Source organism: Enhydra lutris, unplaced genomic scaffold, assembly GCF_002288905.1.
Source record: "Enhydra lutris kenyoni isolate GAN:26980312 unplaced genomic scaffold, ASM228890v2 scaffoldscaffold65, whole genome shotgun sequence".
Classification (NCBI taxonomy): Eukaryota; Metazoa; Chordata; class Mammalia; order Carnivora; family Mustelidae; genus Enhydra; species Enhydra lutris.
Window position 1 is genome coordinate 8,789,506 of NW_019154149.1, and position 22,948 is coordinate 8,812,453.

A 22,948-nucleotide genomic window follows, 5' to 3' on the forward strand; every position below is an offset into this window, starting at 1 on the left:
GAAATGTTTGGCTATTTGCAGACCCAGAGGGCAAGAGTAGAAGTTCAAGGCCCCTATCTTGGTTATTAGCAGGAAATCTTACTCTTGCTGCTTGAGCACTGTTGTCTTCATTATTCCCTCTTGTCTTTCCTTTCCCTCCCTCCCTCCCTCCCTCTCTCCTTTCTTTCCTCCTGCTCCCCTCCTCTCTTCCTCTCCTCCCTCTCCAGTTTTTCAAGTTGAATGTATCTGTCGGCCCCCTTCCTCCCTTTAGCACCTGCTCTCCCTGGCCTCACAGGCAGGCTCTGACTTGTCAGCGTCTACTCTAAACCAGTCCTCTGCACTGAGCGCGCCACACTTTGCCCTTTTCGGGATCCATACTTGGGAGCTTCCAAGCTCCCTTCATATGTTATTCCGATCTTTCATTTATTTATCTCATCCTACATGTATTGATCATGGACCGTAAGCCAGGCCTTATGCTAGGAGCTGCCCTCAAGGATCTCACAGTCCAGAGGTTGTTTGAATGAACAAACCACTGTCTGTTTATCATGAATTAATAATTTTGCTTAGCTACAGTGCACCAGGTGAGTATCGATTCCCTCTCCCCCAAACTCTCCCTTCCCGTTCTTTGATCTTAGTAATAATGAAGTTCATTCACGTCAAATGTACCGTGGGAGAGAACATCAAAGTCCTGAATATAATAATTAATCCTGGATTTTGAAATCACTGATCGAGGGAAGACCTATAGAGAGAATATAGGTAGTTACAGCGTCACCCCCATGGGTCCAACTTGTAAGAGTCTATTTTTTTAAATCATTTAACGGAGTCAAAAATCGAATTTTAATTTGCATAATATTTTCATTAGTCCAGGGGATAATTGACGGGCATGAGTCAGACGTGCCAAAGTAACTGCTAACTTTAAATCTAGGAAATTAATTGTCATCCGAACATGGCTCAGAATTCAAAGAGTGACCCTGGCTCTTGGCGGTAATTGTTAAATTAATTGGATTGTCAGGCTACTGAAAATGTGGCCAGAAGACAGGACCAAGCGAGAGGATTAAAGGGAGAGATGAGTAGTTACAATATGTTTATAAAACCTGCTGAAAGGAAGAAGTCGTTTTACTACATTCGTTTTTTTAAGTGTCTTTAAGAGCCCACTCATGTATCTATAAACTGTGTTGGTTTCCGTGTTCTCTGGCGCCTGATTTACAAAGCGTTATGTGTGAATAAGACAGAATGTATTGGGAAATTCTCCTCTAGAGCAGGACGCGTGCACTTAGCCCGTCCATATGTGAAGGGCTACCCTGGATGTGCGACGCTGCTGTCACCAGCTGTGTTCAAGTCCAAGGGCTTCGTGTTGCCATCTGAGGTATGGATGACCTCAGCAGACTGTTACTCTCGTTAGATCTGAGGGAACTCATGCGGCCTGCTTAAAAAATATTCCTCTCGAGAGAAATGCGTTAAAAGGAAGCACTGACAGGATACATGGCGATCCTCAGAGCGTCAGCACCCGCTGAGGGACACGTCCCCTGCCTGGCCCCCCTCGGCCAGACCGCCGTCCCAGCCCGCGCTGCTGCTGAGCCTGCGGCACCCTCTCCGTCCTTGGCTCTCAGTATCAGGGGCAGCCCAGGGTGCAGTTGCTCCTTCTGACCCTAAGAGAAAAGGGCAATTTACACAAGTCCAAAGCCATTTGTTCCTGGGGCAAAGCTGCCTTGCGGCCCACCATTGGAGCTGGGCGTTATTTGCATATAGCCCACGTTACCGCGGGATGGCGTGAATCCCTTTGCCATTGCCTCTCGGAGTCTGCCTAGAGGTCATAAGCCCCAGTTAGCGGTGGCGAACAGTGACCATTTGTGGCTGTAAGTAACCTCCGATACATTCTGTGATTGTGATGGGGAGGGTTTCAGATGTTTTTTTCTCATCAACGATATTTCAACCTCCAAAAAACAATTTTGCCCTTAATAAAGTGAGTACACTGGTAAAAAGTGTTAGATTTTGCTCCTGGATCTGCTTATTCAGCATAGATCCTTCTTCCTTACCCAAGATACAATCATGATAACTAACCAGTATGGATTCCTTAGATAAAAGGGTTCAATATCCACTGAGAAAAGAACTAACCTTGAACTTCAAGGAGAACAGAGATGATGATACAGAGGAGATTTAAAGACAGGTTGATTATTTCATGAACTAAAAAGATGTTATTCCTCTGGGGGAGAAAAAAAATACCGATATGTGCGAGAAACAACTTTTAGGAGAAATCAATGCATAAAAAGTTATAAGATATAAAGCCCCTTTGCTTTGGTTCTCATGCCAGGGAACTTCTTAGAAGCCACACAGGGAACACCTGGCATCTTTTGAAACCTCTCGTGCATTTCTCACGATAGCAGATTTTTATCTACTGAATGTGAGATCCAGAAGGGTGACGCCGCCTCTGTTTCACGTCTGCCGCGTGTCAAGGCCACGATGGTACCTTTCTCAGGAGCACTCCCGCTCATCTCCGCATCCGTCAGAGGAGGCTGATTCCTCACCACACATCTGCCCGGCATCCTCTGGATAGGGCTTCCCCAAGACGGTCAACCCAGTCAGTACCTGTTATTTTGTGTGACTCACTGCCGAGGCACAGAGACGCACCCGTACCCCTCTTCCCTTTGCTAGTCTTTCCTGTGTTGGGTGGGATGTTCACATTCTTCCACACTGGATAAAAATGAAGGCTCTTCTGCCTACTCATTCCAACACAGGATAAAATGACAGTGTCACACACAGAGAACAGAACACTTCTCTGGTTGCTTCAACATTCTTTTTTTGGCCTCGTTTTCCTCTCTACTGAGTTTCTGAGTCCAAATTTAGTGGTGATGACTAAGAAATTGCCAGGATGTGACAGAGCATTCAGTTCATTGAGTCCCTTCCTTGCCATTTTTCAATAGTTGTAACAATCGCCAAGTTTTTCCTCCTAATGTTGTAGGTGCCAGTATCTGCGTAGTGTCTGTTATTCTTAACAGATACACGATCGCTCATACAGGCTCTGTCCGTGCACTGACAGCCTCCTTCTGCAGACAGCCGACTCCATATGGTATTAAGGAAGTTCCCTGCAGACTTTTCACTGGTTGGTACTTCTGAATCCCGGAGTTTCTCAGGCTTAAATCTGGATCTCTGAAATCCAAACCCTGTAAACAAGAGCAGAGTGGTCCGCCGCGTGCTAGGCAGCATGACCAGTCCTTTGCGAGAGGAGAAGGGGGATTCAGAAAACAAGACAAGTTCCTTGCCATCTGGAGCCGCTCCTGCAAGGCCTGAGCCCCGGGGCGAGCTAGAGGTGTCGTTAGGGCTTAAGGGAGCATAAATCCACATAGAATCGGTTCCCACGGAGGGAGATCCTCTATCCGAGCTTGGCCCTGAGGGACACGAGGAAAGCCAGCAGGCAGGCAGGCAGAAGACTGACACTCTAATAAGCAAAGGAAATGAGTGGCCTCTGGAAAGGCACAAAGGTGCACATGACCCTGTGGCAGAGGGTGAGGCTGACATCAGGGTAGTGACTGAATCATAGAGAATTTTAGATGCCGCATCAAGGAGTTTTGTTAACCGTAAAACCAGGCAAAACCATCAAAAGTTCCTAAAGGGGATGTCGCTTTAGCAGGGAAAGGTGCTAGCAGAAAGGGAGACACCGGAGAGGAGGTCAATTACAGCCGGCCAGCAGAGAGCGCGGAGGGCGCCAGCTGGAACAGTAGCAGTGGAAATGGAAGGTAAAGATCACGGGCTGGAGGGATTTGTGGATGGTGAATTTCAGGGTCCCCGGAAGTTTGAAGCGGGAGCAGCTACCAGGGTAGGATGGTGGGTGATAATGACTGAGACAGGGGAGACACGGAAGTGGGGGGTTCGAGCGACTGTGGCTCCTTCAAATAGTATCCTTCCCCTCTTTCTGTTTTGAATTCCTACCCACCCTTCAAAGCTCACCTAAAATAACAACCTCTCCGTGAAGCCCGCCCCTCTGCAGTGCCCCAGTCAGAGTGTCCAAATCGTGGGCTTCCTCCGTTCTCATGAAATGCCTCCTTTGTGTCCCCCGTTCTGTACTTGGTGGCAGCACACCTCGTGTCCAAATCATCTGGGTATATGGCCAACTGCTGCAAATACCTGGGAAGGTTTCAGAAGCTTTTAGCACGCAGTGCAGAGGATTGGTGGAAACCGCGTGTTATAAATGAATCCGTGAAGGCTGCCATCACACGAGACGTTAACTGCAGCCCTTTTGGGGGACCTGCTCTAGCAGTCATCCCACCCCACCATCTGGAAGTCTACCACACAGTATTTACGCACCTACACAGAATCACTCACCTCCATCACACATGCTGTTCACCGTATTTATTTATTTATTTATTTATTTTTTAAGATTTCATTTATTTGACAGAGAGACACACAGTGAGAAGGAACACAAGCAGGGGGAGCGGGAGAGGGAGAAGCAGACTCCCCACTGAGCAGGGAGCCTGATGTGGGGCTCAATCCCAGGACCCCAGAATCATGACCCAAGCCAAAGGCAGATGCTTAACGACTGAGCCACCCAGGCACCCCCACCATATTTATTTTTGAATGTTTTCTGACTCTTTATAAAAGTAAAACTCATCCTCTAAGGATGAGAATTTTTTTGCCCCCAAATGGTGATTTCTGTTTCTTTTTTTTTTTTTTTACGATTTTATTTATTTATTTATTTGAGAAAGCACAAGCAGGGGGAGTGGGAGAAGCAGACTCCCCACTGAGCGTGGGGCCCCTTGTGGGGCTTGATCTTGACCCTGAGACCTGTGCTGAAGGCAGACACTTTAACTGACTGAACCACCCAGGTGCCCCCCACAAATGGTGATTTTACTCCCAAAGAATTTCAGCAACGTTCTACCAACTATCCTCATCGCTAGAAGATATGTGGAGACTTCTAGTCACATTTCTTTATAGGCATACCCTGGATTTCCCTGTTGAGAATCCCACAAAAGGGAGTCTTTGCAGCCCGTAAATGGAACACCACTTCCTACATGGGATCGTTGCCTTGGAAATACATTTCTTCTTGCACAGGTCGAACTTGTGTGACTCTTTGAAGGACTTACCGAGTATGGGCCTAGGCTGAAATAATCCCCAGAGATGATTCCAGTCAGTGCCGCGGAGGCCAGACGGGGAGACTTGGTGAGCTTACGGAGCGAAACAGGTTTTGTGGATTCCCAAAAGAAAAGAAAATGTGGCTTAACTTTCAGAGAAAGGCTGCCCCATATGAGGAACCAGTCCGTCTTTGCTGAAGTGACTTGAGATTGTGAGAGAACTTCAGATTCTCTTGTGCAGATAGTGTGCATCACTTAGACTGACATCTGATGTGAAAACAGAGGACGGTAGGACCACAAAGGCATGGTTCAGAAAGGGCTGGTGTCCAGAAAGCAGATGGTATTTTACAAGGTGGTTTCCTTTCTAGGGTTTTATGAGCGGTTCTTCCTGATGAGCATCTCAGCAAATTAGCAAAATATCTAAAATGGCTTCCTTGGTGCCGCTGTCACATGGCGTTCAGCTAGCATTCTTCTCCTTGTCTCCCACTGCGGATGGACCCTCCCCTATTCCATGGGCTCCTTAGAGATGAGAATCTGCTGCTCATTTCATTTGGCTTACAAATGGCCACTTTTAATGGCTGTTTATTTCATACACACAAATCCACAACACTTGAAAGAAGGCTTTGGGTTTTTTTGTTTGTTAGTTTTGTTTTTTTTTTTTTTTGGTTTTTTTTTTTCCTGTAATAGTCTGTTGGATCAGGTCCCCTTCATTTGTATGGGCAGATCCAGAGAAAATATGGCCAAGCACATGGCAGAAATCCCATTCCAGGGTTCAGAGTCCCCTGGGCTGCTCTCTCATGTCTGCTTGTGGAATTACTGTAAATTCCTTGCTTCTCTATCAATTTGCTTGTAAACATTACTGTAAGACAAGGATGAGGTGAGGGGAGATTTTTTTTTTTCTTTTTTAAGTCAAGGTCCAATGATTAAAAAACAAATCGATTTGGTTTACCTAAAAGCAAAAGGTCGCCTTTCTTTGTAGCATCCCTCTAGAAATGGAGGCAGCCACTAACGTCACAGGGTAACACAGATTTCAGCCTCAGGCAGTTGACAGTTATAGTGGAACATTAAGTAGAAGGACCAAATGTTTATTTTCTCATACTTAATTCCGAAGGGAACAAAATGCCGTGTGACAGCTTTATACTGATCTTTCCGATCTTTAGCTCTTGCATTTGTCCAAATTACATATTATATAATTTGTATAATAACTTCATATTACAGTTGTGAAGCTCGTTGTAATTTTTCCATTCTCTCATTACAAAGAGAGCTAATCATTGATCAGGGGCACTTGCACTTAGGGCTTTTTCCAAAGCATCACGTGAATTATATGTAGTTATATATAGGCTTGGTTTCCAGTGGTAATAGTTTATGCCATTAAAATAGAGTGCTGATCACACGGGCTTGAACAAAGTCTGTCCTGAGCTCCTAAAGGTCAATAGCACATGGTTCTCCATGAAGTTCAGAGCTATAAATATTGAGCTTTCATTTATTTACTTGTCTTGCCAGGAACATTTTACACCTGAGTGCAAATTCAAAGAATCGGTGTTTGAAAATTATTACGTGACATATTCCTCGATGATATACCGCCAGCAGCAGTCCGGCCGAGGGTGGTATCTGGGTCTGAACAAAGAAGGGGAGATCATGAAAGGAAACCATGTGAAGAAGAACAAGCCTGCAGCTCACTTTCTGCCCAAACCACTCAAAGGTAAACTTGATGCGCTAGGAACTGCAGATTGGGCGAGTGCCCTTACTTAACGCAATCCTTACCATCATGCTTCGCTTAAGTGGAACGTAATTCTTCCCCATTAAAGGCAATTATGTGGAAATTTAGTAACGTTTTATAACACTTAAAACATGAAGCATTGACAATAGCATCCAATCTTCCGATTTTAATTTTCCCATAGTACATGTATAGATAGTAACACCTCGCTCTCATGGGGGCAGCTTGAATGCTAACCCAGGACAGCCAAGAACCCCAAATCTTGCCAAAACGGTCCCTGGACAGAAGCACAGATGCTCAAATGTATGCACGCTTAACGCTTAACCGCAAAGCTCCTTGGGCCCCCTGGAAGGACCCAGCGATATTGTCCCAACAGTTTCCCAGTTTGGCCTACAGTCATTATTGGCAGATCAGTAGCCAGTTGGCAAGAGTAAGGGAGAGCAGTGGGGTGCTGAAGATAAGGATGTTACAAGTAGCTGAGACGTGGTAGAGATGGGCTTGAGGATGTGGCCAAAGCAGAGCAAGACCTCCAAGAGGTCATTGGCTTGGAGTCAGAACCGAGGCAAGAGTAGCAACAGACGGTCCAATCGAATCCACATGGCACAGCTCAGAGGCCTGTATTCTGTGGCCAGACTACCTGGATTGGAATCCCAACTCCCCTCTGTCCTCACTGGGTGGGTGTGGCTGGATTACTGACCTGTGTTCCTCACCTGTAAGATAAGGATAGAGCACCCAAGTCATAGGATTCTTGGGGGATTAAACGAGGTAATGCACCTGAAGCACTGAGCACAGTGTCTAGGTTGTTGTGGGTGCTATGTCAGCTCGTGGTGTATACTCGTAGCGCAACATGACCATGGACCACATAATGCATTACGACTTGTGCTAAATATTTATGCTCTTGGAGAGTAGCCTTTCAAGCACGATAGAAACTAGTGTTTTCAAATGTTTTACATTTGAATATTTGGCTTGCACAGCATGCCGTAGATTATATTTAAACTTCCAAGAGCTTTACTAAAATGCATTTTTCATTAATGCCCTCATGTATAGAACCATAAGTGATGGGAATGAGGCATTAGAATTCTTTGCACGCTACTGCACCAAAGACTAGGTTTCGCTCAAGCTGAGCCCGTCGCTTCTCGGCAGAGTCCTCAGAAGCAGCATTCTCCGTGTTCAGCCTAGAGCAGGGAAGCCGAGTGGCCAGAAGACAACATGAGGGCCCACGCAGGGTGTACGCTCGAAGGCCTCTGACCCCGTGTTTCTCTGCTTTCCAGTGGCCATGTACAAGGAGCCGTCACTGCACGACCTCACGGAGTTCTCCCGGTCTGGAAGCGGGACCCCAACCAAGAGTAGAAGTGTCTCCGGCGTGCTGAACGGAGGCAAGTCCATGAGCCACAACGAATCAACGTAGCCAGTGAGGGCAAAACAAGGGCTCTGTAACAGAACCTTACCTCCAGGTGCTGTTGAATTCTAGCAGTCCTTCCCCCCAAAGTTCACAATCGTCAATGACGTTCACCAAACAGACAGGCAGAGTTCACTAGTCTCTCTGCCGTGACACCTTCTTATCATCCATACTAACGCCCCATAATTTCTATTGAGCTTGTGCAAAAGAATGCCAAGCTTTGTCAGTGAACTAAATCCTGGAGAAGGACTGCCCAATTTTCCCATGATCTCACCTGTGCTTTGGGGATGACAAGCCAAAAACATTTCACAGCACTAATGCTGATCAAAATTTGCTCTCCAACCAAGAAAATTTAAAAGACCACAATTGCTCTTCAAAAACAAAAACAAAGGAAAAAATCAAAACAAAACAAAACAAAACTAACTGCTTAAATGTTTTGTAGGGGCAAACAAAATTATGTGACCTGTGTTGTTTTCTTGGCTTAATGTTTTCTATCTACGCTTGATTCTTTACTTTGGTAATAGTGCAACTTTATGATTTCTGAAATTCAATGGTTCTATTGACTCTGAGTCACTTAATCCAAATCAACCAAATTCAGGGTTGAATCAGAATTGGCATCTCAGGCTCAAGGTAACAGTGTTCTTGTGATTCTACCTTTTTTTTTTTTTTAAAGAATTGTAGTGTATTCTGGTCAAGTTCTCGTGCTGTGTTCCGTGCATAGAAATTGAGGTGTCAACCCCAGTCAGTAAAGATTACTTAAAAGAAAAAAGATTATCCTCAAGTGTAGATTTCTCTTAATTCCATTTGTGTTATCATGTTCAACTATTTTTGTGGCTTCTTGTATAAAGACAGAAACTGTGGAGCTGTGACGTCGTCTTTTGTGTTGTTAAAATAAGAAACGTCTTATCTGTATATGTACGAGTCCTCCCGTCGTTGTATTTGGCATGTGAATATCGTGTACAAGGAAATGTTAAGACTGGTTACGCCTAAACAACATATACTTATACTTGCTTCTGGAAAAGTGTTTAAGACTTAGCTAGGTTTCCATTTAGATCTTCATATCTGTTGCATGGGAGAAAGTTGGAATCTTGGCATAGAGTTGCATGACATGTAAGATTTCGTGCATTAATAATTGTTAAAATCTGTGTTCCAGAAGTGGACATAGCATGTACAGGCAGTTTTCTGTCCTGTACACAAAAAAAAGTTAAAAAAAAGTTGTTTAATATTTGTTGTTGTATACCCAAATACGCACCGAATAAACTCTTTATATTCATTCAAAGAAAAATCCTTCAACGTGTATTTATTGTTTGTCCCGTGCCATTAACTGTCATAGGAACTGGACCTAAACACTGAATTATGTATGTAAGGTCACTGCCCTCAGTCTACAAGTCTAGGGATTCGTAGTCACATGAACGCTCTTGAAAGTGTGTCTGTTGTGCTAGATCTTGGACTCAGACCTCAGACTGGAACAGAGAATTCTCATTACCATTCAGTGATGGAATTGTACAGATGATACCCATGTTCTCGTATCCTCTCTGCCATTCACACCATCCGTTCCCCTTTCCAGCGCTCATTTCTCTCGGAGGAGGGAAGGCACAGAATTAAATACTTGTGGACCCTGAGCGGAATCCCTCAACCGCCCCCTGCGAATTTTCAGTCGGTAGAGAAAAGTGATACACTGTCTCCCTCTTGCTCAAGGACTTCAAGGTTTGGTTATTGACTCTTTGGGTCACTGCTTTTGCTTTCTCATCCTTCAGAAATAGATCAGGTCTGCTGGTAATAAACAACTCGAGAACCCCGGTGTCGCAGGGAAGCCTGGCAGAAGTGAAAAGTGGTCCCCATACCCCGCAAGAGCCTGTTACACCCAGCATTCTCTTTGAGCCATTTCAAGTCGTTTTTAACAGAAAGCGGTGCCTAAATACATCAATAATTCAGGAGCCAGCAAAATAACCTCCCTCCAAGTGGTGAGACTTTCACACATCTACACACACACACACACACACTTTGATGGTAGAAAATATTAGCCCTGCTACATGCTTGATGAAAGAACAGTTTTGGAAAACACTGACAAGCCTGGGCTCTCAGGCCTTGGTATACACCAGAAACACATAGAGGGCCTGTAAGACTTAGAATGCTGACCCCCGCCTCCAGAGTCTCTGACTGAGTAGGTCTGGGGTGGGCTCCAGACTTCAGATTGCTAACGAATTCTCAGGTAGTGCTGAGGTTGCCGGTTCCAGGGAACCCACTCCCCAGGAACCACTCACATACGCCCTTCCCTTCTTTGGGATTCAGACTGCGTGTTAGCACCCTGAGTTCTAAAAAGCCCCATGTTCTGGAAGCCTGCTTGACTTTGAAAAATACTGGGATAAAGAAACGTATCTGGCCATGCAGCCTCAGGATCACAGGGCACATACCGACCCCATGGCAGAGTGGGGGTCCCCACACCTGTCACAGGCTCCTGAGTCACCTGTGCTGTTGGTCCACTGCCGTGGTTTTTGGCTAAGCCTGGGAATCCGCTGAGCCTGCTGCCTGCCCCAGTCTGAGGACCACTGCTCTATGGCATAGCCCTGGATTTCAGTCGTAAGCCAGTCAAGTTCACAGAAGAGTTTGTTACAGACCCCCAGCGACTTGTTTCCAAATGTTCCAAGCATCCGTCATCCAAGTGAACACATAGGGGGAGCGAGTATGTAGTGGGATGACTTCTCCACCCAAACCAGCCGGTTAGAACCGGTCTGCAGCTAAGGGGTGGCAAAAAGCGGAGCTGAAAGCCAATTTGAATCAATGTCACTCAAATGTGCTTTAGAAGCCTCCTCTAGCAGAAGCGTGCCATCCCCAGCTCAAACTGAAATGTGCCCTCGCCAGCACGTCCATATTTCTTCTTTCTCATTAATTGTAATTTTTTTTATTATGTTAAGTTAGCCATGAATCATTGGACACTAGTGCACGTCCATTATTTCTACCGACAAAATATGGCAGTCCAGGTTTTTCCTCTCATGCTCCTCAAAATTCTTGCAACCCTGCCCAGAGCCACGCCCACATTTTAGGTAGTGATTAAAGTGGCAGCCACTTGCCAGTCCCCAAACGTGTATGGGGATCTGGCAGTGGTATCGTGGATGGCCTTTTCCAATCACAAAAACCAGGGGGAGGGCCCCGGGCTGGCTCAGTCAGTAGAGCATGCAACTTCTGATCACAGGGTGGTGAGTTCAAGCCCCACATTGGGGGTGGAGCCTACTTAAAAAAAAAAAAACAGTGGAGAACTGTAGCTAGCACCCCAAATTATGAACCATATTTACAATGATGACTTTTCGTACTTTTTCATCGCTCTGTATGCAAACATAGGGTCCCATGGTTTGGCTTGATGCAGTTAGTTACCCTGGAATGAAAGCACCAGGTTGCCATGAGGGCTCATTCTGTTGTCTTGGGTTGTGCCAGGGATGCTAGTGAGCTGTAGTACGCACAACAGGATGTCTCTGATGCAGGGCTGCTTTGTCACGCTAAATGAGAAAGAAAAGAGCAAAATCTAAACTTAGAGAAACAGCATTTGTGTATTATTCTTTCATAGACCGTCCTGGACCTTTTGTTTTGTTTTGTTTTAAGTTTTATTAATTGAAGTAATCTCTACACCCAACTTGGGGCTTGAACTCACGACCCCGCGATCAAGAATCTGCTGCTCTTCTGACTGAGCCAGTCAGGCAGCCCTATCCTGGACCTTTTTAATCTCCTAAATATTATGTTGCCTTTTTTTTTTTTTTTAAAGATTTTTATTTATTTATTTATTTGTCAGGGACAGAGGGAGAGAGAGCGAGCAAGCACAGGCAGACAGAGAGGCAGGCAGAGGCAGAGGGAGAAGCAGGCTCCCTGCCGAGCAAGGAGCCCGATGTGGGACTCGATCCCAGGACCCTGGGATCATGACCTGAGCCGAAGGCAGCCGCTTAACCAACTGAGCCACCCAGGTGTCCCTATTATGTTGCTTTTTAAATATTAGTTTGGGGCGCCTGGGTGGCTCAGTGGGTAAAGCCTCTGCCTTCAGCTCAGGTCGTGGTTTCGGGGTCCTGGGATTGAGCCCCGCATGGCGGGCTCTCTGCTCGGCAGGGAGCCTGCTTCCTCCTCTCTCTCTCTGCCTGCCTCTCTGCCTACTTGTGATCTCTGTCTGTCAAATAAATAACTAAATAATTCTTTAAAAAAATTAAAAAAGTAAATGTTAGTTTGAATTTGTTGCACAGAGAACAATCTTTGCCAAATTAACCAGGCTTTTTGTTAATATCACATGAGTACAAGGGTCTGATATTTTCTTCATCACATTTACTCTAATAAAAAATAGAGAAAAGTACATGGCATCATTTTGGAGATGTTCCAGTTTCTATGGGGGCATTCTTAAAGAGGTTTGTAACAGCTGCAACTCTGTCAATGTGCAGGAAGTTTTTTCTAGAACACTCAGCATGGATGGTTTTCAGTATTGGAATTCTAAACTAACCAGATATCAACCCAATTTCTCCTTTTCTATTAATTTGTGCTTCAAATACTCTGCTTCTCTCTCTCTCTCTCTCTCTCTCTCACACACACACACACACACACACACACACAGTCACAGTCAAAGGTCTCAGAAATGCTCTGTCCTTTGGGAGGATGAACATGGGTCTATTCAGGAGGGAGCCTGAGACAGCCAAGTTAAAAAGCCAGGGCTCCCTGGCTTCAGAAGCTGTCCTGACACATACACTGGGAGGATTGCCCAGGGTTGTCCCTTGACAAGCTCACACATGTCTGCATTTTGTACCTGGAATAATCATGAATTCTCTTGCAATAATGTGTTTGCCATTCTGTAAAGTTAACAATTAGAGTAAGTGAAATATATAAGGGTGACGAATGAGTAAAAGCTTAGCTCCTTTAAGTCAATTGCTCAGCTTGATGGCTCAGCGGATCTTTATTACCTTCTAAGCTGTCAATACCGCACAGCAAGTAACTGAGGCCCGGATAAAGCATTCACGCAAGGACAAATGGATTGAGACCGAGGCGGTCTTGCAGGAAAAGAGATATTCTGGGGTTTAGCAACAGGGGAATTTTATTTCCTTATTGGAATTAATAAAGTGGAACTCCAGTTGGAAATAGCTGTTCATTTCTACATTCCCTATATATGTAAACCTCTCTGTCACTAATACCCTTGTACAAACGGAATGATTACTCCCCAAGTGTTTTTTTTTTTTTTTTTTCTTTAAAAATTGCAAAACCAGAAAGAATTCATTCTCAAAGGCTGGCTAAACTAGTTTGCCCTTAATGAAAAACAGCTGAACAAAACAGTTGGAACAATGTTTGAGTTTCATGGTCTTTAGGGACATTTCAAATTATATCATCATTACATTAACCAACACACTGAATGCCAAATACACACAAAACATGGTCTTATAGTGTGTATGTGTGTGCATGTGCACATGTGTATGTCTGCATGTGTGTGTGCTGTGGCGCAGGACACTAACTGGTCTTGCTACCTACTTTCAGGGAGTTTTCAGTAAAGAGATCTTCAAAATTCCTTAGAGTCACATGCATTAATTATAATATCATGTGATGAAACTATGCTAGAAATCAAATACACAGGTTCTACTTCCTATAAACTTTCAGTCTAGCATACTGGATAGATACCAAATGTCACCAGCTTTTGCTAAATGCTATAAAATACGATCCAGTTCCCAGGAGAACACAATGGAGAGGGAAAAGCTGATTGGGGAAACTAAAAGTTTCGAAGTGGAGTTAACTTTCTAGTTGAGTCCTAAAAGTAGAGTGGGAATTCAACAGCTAGAAAGGTAGTGGAGACAACTCTAAGCCGAAGACCATTCTAGGGAAAGGCACAGAGTCATGAAATAGCACCAGGTGTCCAGAAAAGATTAATTAGCACGTAGGGTAACTGGACAATGGGAAGTACAGCCCCCGTTATGCAAGGGATGCTTGGGAAAAGAATGGACTCCCCACAATGTTTCATTCTGTCGCTGTCTCATCGCCTGAAGGAGACTGTGAGCCACCTAGGTCTGGATTCTTGGAGTGTCTCCGAAACAGTTGCTCCCTGTTATGTAGAAACCCAATGAGTAAATTAGTCTCTTTGGTAAACAGAAACCCAAAGAAATAGTCTATGATTCACAGCATGGCTTATTAAACTGGAGAGGACTAATAGCGGTGTGTTCTCTGTCCGCTCTGAAAAGAATTTGCCAAGCAATATGGGTCATTTGGCCACTACAATCATATGGAAAAAGAGAAAAAAAAAGGCAGCAAGATGATAAAAGGCCAACTTCCCTCAAATTCTTTCTATCCCACATGTACAGTTTAATGATTTTTCTTCCTTCAAATAAAATTTATTTGGAACGTTCAGATTCCAAAATGGTTTAAAATAGCCTCTCTCTCTCTCACGATCTCTCTCTCTCCCTCCCTCTGTCTCTGTCACACACACATGCTTATATGCAAATACGCACACACAGTATTTGTATACCTCTTGCCAGGGGGGTTACAATTTTCAAATAATGCCGTGTAAAATCCTTTTAAGTGAATCAATTAATTTGTTTTGACAAATGCATACACAATGTAACCCAACCCCCTGCCAAGATATGAAATATTTCCATCACCACAGAAAATTTCCTTATGCCCTTTCCCCATCAATGCTCACCCGCAGGCATCCAGCGGTCTAATTTTTTTTCACCTTAGATTACGTGTTTCTGTTTTACAACATACTCCAACTATTATCATACCACGTGTGCTCTTTGTGTAAGTCTTTTTTGGCTCAGGAAAATGTTTTCGAAATCCATCCATGTTGTCATGAATTCCGTCCCTTTGTCATGCTGAGCAGTGTTCCCCAACAGGAATTATCACATGGCTCGTTTATCCATTTTCTAGTTGACAACACCTGGGCTGTTTCCAGATTTGAGCTGTTTTGAATAGAGCGGCTATAAACAGTCTTACACAAGGGTTTTGTAGACATATATTCACATTTATCTGAGGTGAATACTGAGAAGTAGATTTTCCGTGTCCTAGGGTAGGTGTTTGGTTCATTTAAAACCAATGTTGGAGCACCTGGATGGCTCAGTCGGTTAAGTGTCTGACTCTTGATTTCAGCTCAGGTCATGATTTTAGGGTCTTGAGATCAAGCCCTGCGTCTCAGACTTTGCACTGGGGGTGGCGCCTGCTTAAGATTCTCTCTTCCTGGGGTGCCTGGGTGGCTCAGTGGGTTAAGCCTCTGCCTTCAGCTCAGGTCATGATCTCAGGGTCCTGGGATGGAGCCCCGCATCAGGCTCTCTGCTCAGCGGGGAGCCTGCCTCCCCCTCCCCCTCTGCCTGCCTCTCTGACTACTTGTGATCTCTCTCTCTCTCTCTGTCAAATAAATAAAATCTTAAAAAAAAAGATTCTTTCTTCCTCTCCCTTTGCCCTTCCCCACCTCCTACACGCACATGCTCTCTCTCTTTCTCTAAAAAAAATAAATAAATAATAAGCTAGTGTTAGAACTTTTCCCAAAGTAGTAAAACTATTTTTACACTCCCACTAGCGTGTATGAAAGTTCCAGTTGTTCCAAATCCTTGTCAACATTTGGTGTATCCAGTCCTTTTAATTTTAGTTACTCTGGTATATGTCTCATGGTGTCACACTTGGCTTTAATCTCCATTTCCCTAATAATTAGTAATGGCGAGGGCATTTTCATGTGCTTTTTGGCCAGTCATGTATCTGTCTTGTGAAGTGTCTGCTCCCCTGATTTGCACATTTATATATCATTTTCTATTATTGATTCTAGGGATTTCTTTATATAGTCTAGATACCATTTCTTTGTCAGATATATGATTTGTGAATATTTTCTCCCAGTTTATTGGTTTGTATCAATTTTCTTAATGGTGACTCTTAGTGAGCAGAAATTTTGATTTTAATAAAGTCTAATTTATAAATTCTTTTGTTTTATGACTATTGATTTTTCTGTCTTGTCCTTAGCTTTTATGTTTACATCTATGATCCAGCTCAAATTAATTTTTGTGTATGATGTAAGGTACTAGTTGAGGTTATGTTTTTTTATACGTGGATATCCAGTATCACCAGCCCCACCAGTGGAAAATAATTCTCTCTTCACATTAGGTTGCTTTGGTGTCTTTGTCAGAAATCAAATAACCAAGTGTGTGTGAATCTATTTCTAGACTCTTCTATTCCGTCCTAATGGTGTATTTATTGATTCTTACGCCAGTACTATCCCATCTAAATTATCATAACTTTGAAGTAGATCTTGAAGTTGGGCAATAATTACCTCAGCTTTGTTTGTTCTTCTTTCCCAAGTAGCTTTGGAAAATTCTAGGTCCTTTGCTGGTAACTGAAGGTGTCCCTCACTCTTTAGTCTTCTTCCCTTCTACTTTCCCATGCCCTCAAAGTTGCTCACATCATCGCATGTATACACTAGTCATTGCTGATTAATGAATCTCCAAATTTTAATCTCCAGCTAAGTTCAATGCAGGCCCAAACCCTAGCATACATTCCCTAAAACTTAGGCATTTCTCCATATCAATAAAGGATTGAACTCGTTAGGCTTTCTTCCAAGCTGGTCCAAATCAGGAATAAGGTCATCCTTACCAGCTTCAAGTTCAGACAAACAAGGTCTTCCAATTGCCTCTTCGTCTCCCATACTCAGCCAATCATTGAGGGTTGCCAAGTATTTATTTGCTCTCTATTTTCCACATTTTTTTTTGGCCATTCTTACTGCTACCTTCTGTGGAATATTCTACCTAGATTAATGTTATCATCTCCCACTATCTTCCCTTCATATCCTGGCTAGAAAATCTTTCCAACAATCCTCTAAGCTGTCTTATTCCCTTATTTAATAATATATGATGAATAATATATGATCAGCCTCTGGATTTGGTCTTGGAGGCCTGTCTATGTATCATCTTTCTCCCACTTTTCCACTTCATCTCCTAGGCATCTTTATAAATAAATGTGTGATGTGGTAGCTATTTGAGCCTTTCAACAATGTCATTTTGACCACATAAAATTCAGCCTTTCCAGATACTACAAGGCATAACTATTAAGAGTTTCCTCAGATCATAAGTAAAACCCATTCCTATTATTTAATGGCTACACTACATTAAAATTTCTCACCCTTCAATAACCATCTCAGCTCACATTTACATGATTTAACCGATAGGTTCTATCTTTTCAAAAGTATTCTTGGGTCCGTTGATTGGTCAAGCTCCCAGAGCCACGTTGGTTCCCTTTGTTATTCTGTGACTATTTAGCATCGAGCAAGTAGTTTGTCAGACCTATGGGTCCTCCATGACCTGAACAATGATGCTGATCAAGAATTTTCTCTTGGCTTTATTACTTGACACTTCTGTGGGCAACAGATTTTAGGTGTTCTTTTGTTCTCTTACTGTGACTTCAACAAGAAAGTTATTATCGAAATAGGCATCAGTAAACTGACAAATTTCCTTTTTGTGTTTTATACATGACAAATTTCTGACTGCATCCCTTCAGTCCAGGCTCATTGTTTCATGAAGAAATTCTTATCCTTGTAGAAAGAAGCTTAATGTGATTTTAATTTTTTTTAAAGATTTTATTTATTTATTTGACAGATGGAGATTACAAGTAGGCAGAGAGGCAAGCAGAGAGAGAGGGGGAAGCAGACTCCCCGCTGAGCAGAGAGCCCGATGCGGGGCTCGATCCCAGGACCCTGAGATCATGACCTGAGCCGAAGGCAGAGGCTTAACCCACTGAGCCACCCAGGCGCCCCGTGATTTTAATTTTATTAGAATTTGGAATATATGCACCCCTCTCACTCATTCGCTTGATGGCCTAGAATAAGACCCTTCTGCTCTCTCAGTTGTTTCGTTTGTAAAATAAGAGATTTTGAATCAATGGTGTTTAAGGACGCACCAGTTATCCTAATCTAGAATTATATTGAAGGCTTCTGTGGTTGGAATGTGTGTGTCTGCCCCCTCCACACTGATTCATAGTTGGAATCATAACTGCCAATGTGATGGTGTTAGAAGGCGGGGCTTTTGGGACAGGCTTAGGTCATGAGGATGTAGCTTTCATGAATCAGATCAGTGTTTATAAAAGAGACCCTACAGAGACCCATCATTTCTTCCTCCATATGAGGACAAAACTGGGAAGTCTGCACCCCAGAGGAGGGCCCTCACAGGATAGTGCTAGTATCCTGACCTCAGGCTTTTGGCCTCCAGAGCTGTGAGAAATAAATGTGTTGTTTATGAGCTATTCGATCTATAATATTTTGTTACAACAGCCCAAATGGATTAAGACAAAGGCCTCTTAGGTATCTGTTAGGAGAAAGGTGTTTGAATGAAGTCCTTCCCTCAAAACACCACACTTGGGCAATTCCCAGTCTATTTATACATTAAGTTGGCCCGAAGTCTAGAACTCTTCCACTACTGGACCATATTTGGACCTCACATTTTGAAAGTGAAACTTAAAATGCTAAAAGGGATGAAATATGTTACTCATATCATCAAGACTGGGGACCAAAGAATAATCGTCTTCCAAGACTGATAAGTTCATCTGCTACACTCAGTCACTCGTTTATCATTTATTGAGTCCTTGCTAAGGTCCAGGTCTCATGTAGACACTCAGAATATAGGGATGAAATTAATATGGTCTTTGGCCTGGAAAATAATACAGTCTAATGAGAAAGACAGGATGTCTACAAATAAATTACCTTGACTAGAATGTAATATAATATTTACAATGTGTTACAGGACCACACTCTGGTAAGTCAGCAACATCACAGCAAACAATAGGGTTTCTGCCACCAATTATGGAAACTGAGTCAACTCAGTCGCTTGGGCTGTAGGGTTTTTTCAGGAAAACTCATCTGCCCCTACTTTCCTGGCATTGCTAGCACAAGAACACATCAAAGATTTTACATTTTCTCAGAACCAGAATTGTTCACGCAGAATAAAATAGAAACATAGTGGGAGAATGTCCTAGATCTAAAACTACCCTTAGTGAGGTTGAAAGACTATAATTTTGAAATCACTATTAGACGTTTACAGGGTAAAATTTTAATAACAAACACACACAAATAAGCAAACCTATACTCTTTCAATTCTATTATTGCATTATCCTTGTTCTTTACTAAAAGACAGTGGTACCAAAAGGTGATGCTTCAGAACCTTTCTTTCTGCCATGATAGTCACTCCAATGGATGTATTGTGGTTCTTTTCAATTTCCTGATGACTAACCCTGACCCCTTCCCACCTCTTCTCTCTGAAGAAAGCTATCGGAATGCAGTTGCATGCAACACTACGACTGTAAGAGTAAACACAAGTCTACCCTGATCGCTTTATATGTTTATCTAGAAATAATTATAAATTCAGAGACAATGCAAAGACTACAGAGAAGTCGTTTGTGCTCTTTACCTAGTTCCCTCAATGGTAACAACTTACATAATTATAGTACGATACGAAAACATTGACATAACTAGAGCACAATATTAAAACAAGGAAAATGACATGGGTAGAATCCACAGACCATATTCCGATTTCATCCATTGTACAATGTGCTCATGGGTCTGTGTGGTTTCATGTGATTTTATAACCTGTGTAGGTTCGTGCAACTACCACAATGATCACGCTATAGAACTGTTTTGTTACCACTAAGATCCCTTGTACTGTTCCTTTATAGTCACACTTTTTTCTCTCTCATCTGCCCCATCCATAAAAACCACTAATATGTTCTCCATCTCTATGATTTGTTATTTCAAGAATGTTATATAAATGCCGTCATATGATATGTCACACTTTGACACTGGCTTTTCTCGGTCAGCCAAATTCACTTGAGATCCATCCAAGTTGTGGCATGTATCAATAATAATAATAATAATAATAATATTCAGTCACTAAAATCGATCAATAATCATGGAAATCAATGAATAATCCATCCAAGTTGTCGCATGTATCAAGCGCATTCCTTTTTATTGGTGCATAGTACTCCCTGGCATAGATATGTCAGAGTTTGTTTAATTGCCTACCTGCTGAACATTTATGTCATTTCCAGGTTTTGTCTATTACCCATAAAGTTGCTATGAACATTCATGTACAAGATTTATGGGGGCATTCGTTTTCATTTCTCTGGGATAAATGCACAACAATGCAGTTGCCAAGCATGTAATAATCACATTTAGTTTTGTAAGAGATGGACAAACTGTTTTCCACATGGCTGCCATTACTTTAAGTTCCACCATCAATGCATAGTAATCCAATTTCTCTGCATCATTACCAGCTTTTGGTGTTGTCACTATTTTTTTTAACCATTCTGATAGATCCATGTGATATATGATTGTGGTTTTAATTGCATTTCCCTAGTGCAAATGATGCTCCACGTTTTTTCCTGTTTTCATTTTCCATCAATACATCCTATTTTGTGAAATATCTATTCATAGCTTTTGTCTATTTTTTATAAGGTTTTTTAAAAATTTTCCATGGAGTTTTAAAAGGTTGTGTTATATTCTAGGTATAAATCCTTTGGCAGATGTATGGTTTGCAAGTTTTCTTCCAGTGATTGATTACTCAAAGTATGTACTTAGGGGAGACCCTTGAGGATGGTGGGGTAAGGACCCATGAAAATATTCTCCTCCATAAAAGCAATGAGAACACTGGCAGAAATTCTGAATCAACTTTTTAAGAACTCTGGAAACTAACTAGAATACATAAATAACTCTTACAACTTAACAATAAAAAGACAATAACCCACGTAAAAATGGTCACATGATTTCAATAGACATTTCTCTAAAGACTCCATAAAAATTGCCAATAAGTACATGAAAAGAGGCTCAATATTGTCAGTCATTTGGATAATGCAAATCACAACCACAATGAAGTTATAATAAATACAGCCGCCTAAGGCTAAAACAAACCAACAAAAGATAACACATATTGGTGAGGATGTGAAAAATTAGGATCCCTCACACAACTGACGGTGGGAATGTAAAATGGTGCAGCTGCTTTGGAAAAAAAAAAGTCTGGCCATTCCTGAGAAACTGAGATGAGGTTAGCATATGACACAACAATGCCATTCCTAGGTACAGACTAAAAAGAAATGAAAATATCTGTCCTCAAAAAACCTTGTACAGGAATGTTCACAGCAGCGTTAGTCACAGTAACTAAAAAGTACAAACAACCCAATCGTCTGCCAACTGATGAGCTGATAAACAAAATGTGGTATGTCTATAGACTGGAAAATTATGCATGTGTAAAAAGAGTGAAGTACCACTCGAGCTAGTATGCGCACGAACCGTGAAAGCATGCTGAGAGGAGGCAGACACAAAAGGCCACGTGACATGTGATTCTTATATGAAATGTCCAGAACAGAGAGACAGAAAGTAGATTAATAGTTGCCATGGGTGGAGAAAGGTGAGGTTGGGGAGTGAGTTTTATTTATTTTTTATTTTTGTAGAAGATTTTATTTATTTATTTGTCAGAGAGAAAGAGTATGCGCACACGCACATGCACACACACACACACACGCGCGCGCACACACACAGCCAGCTCTCCACTGAGCAAGGAGCACCATGCGGAACTCGATCCCAGCACCCTGGGATCATGACCTAAGCCGAAGGCAGGTGCTTAACCACTGAGCCACCCAGGCACCCCTGGGGGAGTGACTTTTAATGGGTATTTCCTTTGGGAATGATAAAATATTCTTGAATTACTGTTGTTTGTACAATGTTGCAAATATAATGAGAAAGGAACAAACTAATGGTTGCCGGAGGGGAGGGGACGGGTGCAACAGGTGAAGGGGAATGGGAGATACAGGCTCCCAGTTACGGAACAAGTAAGTCATGGGAATAAAAGGCACAGATTAAGGTATGCAGTCAATGGTACTGTAATAGGGATGCAGTGGGACAGACAGATGGCAGCTACACTTGTGAACATAGCATAATGTATAAATTTGCCAAATCACTAAGTTGCACACCTGAAGCTAATGTAACATGGTGTGTCAACTATCCTCAAATAAATAAATAAATAAGCCTGTGCAATGTACACTTCAAAAATTGCAAAACTTTATAAAAAGTACATAATTAGCTTACATAATTCGGTCTTTGAACTAGCATTGGTAACCAACTGTGTCTGCCATCTTTCACAACTTCCGTATCCTGTCAACGCAACTGAGACGTCCAGCTCTGGGGAACAAAAAGGGAGAGTGCTTCCTAAAGCTCTGTCACCTGAAAACTGGTGTTCTTTGGGCTGATATGGTCCCCCTCTGCTATTTCATATGCTGGTGTGTCATTCTGATGATAAAGAACTCCACAGCCCTAGGGTCTTTTTTTTTTTTTTTTTAAAGACATTCAGTAGGGATAATCATTGTACCTTTCTTAGAGTTTTCTTACGAAGATTAAAGCCAAGAGCTTAGAACGGGCACTGGCACCTGGCACACAAGAAATGTTTGCTCTATTATATAACACAAAAATACAGGTATAAAACAAAAACAGGGCTCAAATAAGAGCTTAGTGTTTTCTACCATTATTGCTGCTGCTGCCGCTGCTGCATTATCCCTTTTGGAAACTAACAGGGCCATGTTGTGTAACCCATTGGTCTTTCTTAGCCTACCCCCTATCCAAATGAGTAGTCATTATGGAAAAAGAATGATCATTTTTCTTTTTTATTATTACATATGTAATATGTTGGCTGTGATTTATAGGAAATAGGAAACTGCTCATATGTTTTTGGTTTTTGTCCATGTTCCTGGCTCACAGCTCCTAAAACACTGGGAATTTCCCACAATAAGGTTGATAAATGTCTCTTTTGTTATGTTAATGAGTGACGG

At 42.5% G+C, this 22,948-nt stretch overlaps 1 protein-coding gene across 1 annotated transcript in view; it reads left to right on the top strand.

Moving 5' to 3' along the window:
- The window catches only part of LOC111158970 (fibroblast growth factor 13), an 83,192-nt gene extending 73,752 nt beyond the window's left edge, over positions 1-9,440 (top strand). The window contains exons 4-5 of the mRNA XM_022521315.1: positions 6,549-6,747; positions 8,034-9,440. Coding sequence (XP_022377023.1) covers positions 6,549-6,747; positions 8,034-8,170 — 336 coding nt within the window. The 3' untranslated portion in view covers positions 8,171-9,440. The remainder of the gene's footprint in view (positions 1-6,548; positions 6,748-8,033) is intronic.
- The last annotated feature ends 13,508 nt before the right edge of the window (positions 9,441-22,948 follow it).